The sequence below is a fragment of the Triticum aestivum genome, chromosome 7A, assembly GCF_018294505.1.
Source record: "Triticum aestivum cultivar Chinese Spring chromosome 7A, IWGSC CS RefSeq v2.1, whole genome shotgun sequence".
Taxonomy (NCBI): Eukaryota; Viridiplantae; Streptophyta; class Magnoliopsida; order Poales; family Poaceae; genus Triticum; species Triticum aestivum.
In genome coordinates, this window is record NC_057812.1 from 223,828,502 (window position 1) to 223,832,260 (window position 3,759).

The 3,759-nt window shown below is 52.0% G+C and overlaps 1 protein-coding gene across 1 annotated transcript; it reads right to left on the reverse strand.

Moving 5' to 3' along the window:
* Positions 1–218: 218 nt before the first annotated feature.
* LOC123151055 (serine--glyoxylate aminotransferase) lies at positions 219–3,375 on the reverse strand. Its single transcript, XM_044570837.1, has 5 exons — positions 3,141–3,375; positions 1,430–1,923; positions 968–1,334; positions 669–879; positions 219–583 (listed from the first exon to the last, which is right to left on the reverse strand). The coding sequence occupies exons 2-5, from the start codon at positions 1,917–1,919 to the stop codon at positions 446–448; spliced, it is 1,206 nt and encodes a 401-aa protein (XP_044426772.1). The 5' UTR covers positions 1,920–1,923; positions 3,141–3,375; the 3' UTR covers positions 219–445.
* Between the last annotated feature and the right edge of the window lie 384 nt (positions 3,376–3,759).

A 3,759-nucleotide genomic window follows, 5' to 3' on the forward strand; every position in this document is an offset into this window, starting at 1 on the left:
GAAGTCGCGCGGTGGAGTTGGCCTTACCGTCGCACGGGTGGGGTGCACGTGATTTTTGTACCAAGCTGCTGCCTGGATTTCTTCGGTGATGGATGACGCGCTATGTAGTTCAGTGGTTATAAAACTATAAACAGCTTATGTACAGTAGCAGGAAACAGAGTAGATCAATCAGACAATACCAATTACCAAGCCTAGCCATCTAAAAGAGGCACATGATGTAATATTAATCCGGGTTCAATTTCCTTTAATTAAAGCTTCAGTTGACGAAATTATACTCCTTTAGCACAGATGGGTGTGTGAAAATTAACTTTACATACAGAGAGTATAACCAGAACCAGTAGTGTACTACGCCTGCATGCTCTGCTCCCGGAGCAGGGCACCGTACGATGTTTGTTCTTCTTCTTCTTCTTCTCGCGACCCCCTTGCCTTCGTGCGTGGGTTTTGCTCAGATCCTGGAGGGGATGAGGGGCGTGGAATTCGAGAGGTACGCCGCGGCGGCCGCCACGCCGCTGCCGAGCTTCACCGGGTACCCGATGTCCTTGAGCACCATCTCCACCCCGCCGAGGCAGCCCAGAAGTTGCAGCTGCAGCAAAGACGGCAAAGCACGCGTTGGTCATCGGCGATGCAGATCGCAAGCGGTTTCTACGGCGACGTGCGTGCGTACGTACCTCGTTGAGGTGGCCGAGGTGGCCGATCCTGAAGACCTTGCCGGCGACCTTGTTCAGCCCGAGCCCGAGGCTGAGGTTGTACCGCTTCCACGCGTGCTTCACGATCTCGGAGCTGTCGATGTACGGCGGCACGACGACGGCGGTGACCGTGTCGCTGAAGTTCTCCTCCTTCGCAGTGCAGTTCTTGAGCCCCCACGCCGCCACCGCCAGCCTGGTTCAGATTCATCCATTTTTCGTCAAGCCGTCATGCAGGCAGAGACAGACAAGAATTGGTGGAGCAGGTTACTACGTAGGAGTACCTTGTTGCGGTGCCGAGGCGTGTGTGCCTCTTGATGACATTGTCGAGGCCCTCCTCGAAGAGGAGGTCGAGGCCGGCGCGGAGGCCGTAGAGGAGCTGGATGGAGGGCGTGTAGGGCCAGTAGGTGCCCATCTTGTAGAACTTGAGGTAGTCCTTCCAGTCGAAGAAGACGCGCACCGACTTGGCCGTCTTGGCCGCCTCCAGCGCCTTGGGGCTGGCGCACACGATGCCCAGCCCCGTCGGCAGCGACAGCGCCTTCTGCGACCCCGTCAGCGCCACGTCCACGCCCCACTCGTCCATGCGGAAGTCCAGCGCGCAGATGGACGACACCCCGTCCACCAGCAGCAGCGCCGGGTGCCGGTACGCATCTGCATCATATATACATATCATCATCCACACGTAAGCATATCAATCAAGATCGATGCATGCATGCAAGAGGTGGCAAGATTAGCTTGGGACGGACCGAGGAGCTTGCGGACGGCGTGGAGGTCGTTGGTGACGCCGGTGGCGGTCTCGTTGTGGACGATGCAGATGGCCTTGATGGTGTGCTGCGAGTCAGTGCGGAGCTTGGACTCGAGGGCGCCGAGGTCGGCGCCGTAGCCCCAGTCGGACTCCACCACGTCCACGCTGAAGCCGAGGCGCTGCTGCTGGTCGATCCACAGCAGGCTGAACTGCCCCAGCGAGAAGGACACGATCCGGTCCCCCGGGGAGAGCGTGTTGGTGAGCGCGCTCTCCCAGGCGCCGGTGCCAGTTGTGGGGAAGAGGAAGGGGGTGCCGGTGGTGGTCTTGAAGATCTTCTTCACGTCCTCCAGCAGGGTCTTGGTGAGGGCCGGGATCGCCGGCGAGCGGTAGTCCTCGTTCTGCCGGCTCATGGCGCGGATCACCTGGTCCGGGATGTTCACCGGCCCAGGGACGAACAGGTGGTTCCGGCCTGGCCCATTCATGTAGTCCATCTTGCTGCGATGCGGACAGTAGAGTAGAAACCAAAAACACGGGCTCTGTGGTTAAAATCAACAGAAAATCCTGGAAACAACGGGCTGAATCTATTTTCCTGGTCTATCTGCTCATTTTCATTTTTACTGTTAGCAGCGCAAGCTATCTCAAAAAAAAAATGTTAGCAGTGCAAGCGGCAGCGACCACTGTTTTAGGTCATTTTAAGACTTTGTAGTGTGTTTGCAGCAGTATGCTATTTTTGCTTGTTTTGTTCTGTTTTTTCTTGATAGTCGAATTCGAGCTGTTTTCCGGATTGTACGGGAAAAATTATGCTCATTTTCATGCTAACCTAGAGCCCGTTTTCAAATAGATGGCCTAAAAATCATTTCACCGCTTTGATCTTATTGTAGCACTTTCTACTTTATCCAGAAAGTTAAGTCATCTTGTAAAAAATATCGTTTAATCTTTGCGACGTCTACAATATTTAATTAGAAAACCTGTTTATTTACCTATCGTTCTTAGACTAAAACAATATTTCCCATAAAATCTAAGAATGTTATCAATCAATGTTTCTCTATAAAAAAACATTTCTCACAGAAGCATAGCAAAATGACCCCCGAAAAGAAAACTTAGTAGAATACCAATCACTGTCTTTTTTTTGAGAACTATTCATCTATCTCGTAATATAAAAACATTTTTAACATTACACTAGTGTCAAAAATGTTCTTATATTTTGAGACAGAAAAAGTACCAATCACTACCTTAAGAGTAAGTATAACAGTACTCTTGCCATCTCCCAAATTAAGAAGACGAGGGCTACTTGGACACTCAGGCGGTAGTGGTAAATAAACTACTCAAGGAAGCCTTAATAAGTGTTCTAAACGAGCCTAGAACGAAAGGTTAAGCTGCACGCACGCAAAAGCCTGTGACCTGGCACACTGCCGGCGTGCTTATCTGGACGACAGTACTCAGAAAGAGGAGAACCAACCAACCAATCAAGTCATACGCAAGCTATTCCTCTCCGTTAAATCAAACTCCTGCGAGCTTCGCCGAGCAATACCCCGTACTAGAAAAGTACTGTATTTGCAACCTCCGGCTACTAGAAGAAAATCGGTATTACTGGGCGGAAAAGCCTAGCCGCTAGAGTTTCGGTAAGACGGCAATGATCATCAGCCGGCAAATACAAGTACGTATAATTCATCAAAGGGAAGTGTTAGACAGACGGAGAAGCGCGCGTGTACCTTTTTCTCGCCGATGAGCAGGGGAGGAGCCGCGGTAATACGTGCGAAGGAGAGGAGGATAGGATGGACGGAGGCTATATAGGAGCCATGGCGGCCAACGGGCAGGGCCTCCGTGGGGCCCACCGGGCGTGCTGCGTGGCAGATAAGGCGGCCTGCCATGAGGCCCTCAGAGCTCGGCACTCCTCCTTCCGCGGTGAAGCTGATGTGATCCCTTCCCTTCCCTGGTCTGACGACGACATGTATGGCTTGTGAGATGACTCATCGTAATCGACCCGCGTTCGTAGAAATGGAAGAGTAGATTCTCCCAACTTCACTTCAAGAGCAATTAATCTTCCTTTGGCCGCAGTGTAGCTTGTACTCCTATCCAGTAGTGCAATTTCTGAACCACCATGGAGTGGAATAGTGGCTAGCATGTGCAGTTAGGACATCTTCAATACCAACTCTCAAGCCATCCACAACTGTTCAAACCGCGTGGCTTGGACGTGTTGTGTCATCGAACGCTGGTCCGAATTGATCCGCTCGATGGTCTGGATTCATTATTCTCCAAAACCGGAGACAAGCTAGGGGCTTTGCGGGCGTCTGGACAACAGCCACGCCCGTGTCTGACTAACCTGGTCCA

Bases quoted from the DNA above. Each gene is read 5' to 3' on its own strand.
- LOC123151055 (XM_044570837.1), bottom strand. From the start codon at position 1,919: ATGGACTACATGAATGGGCCAGGCCGGAACCACCTGTTCGTCCCTGGG. The intron at 880-967 runs GTACTCCTACGT...AATCTGAACCAG, and splicing joins CGCCTCGGCACCGCAACAAG to GCTGGCGGTGGCGGCGTGGG. The intron at 584-668 runs GTACGTACGCAC...TCTTTGCTGCAG, and splicing joins ACCTCGGCCACCTCAACGAG to CTGCAACTTCTGGGCTGCCT.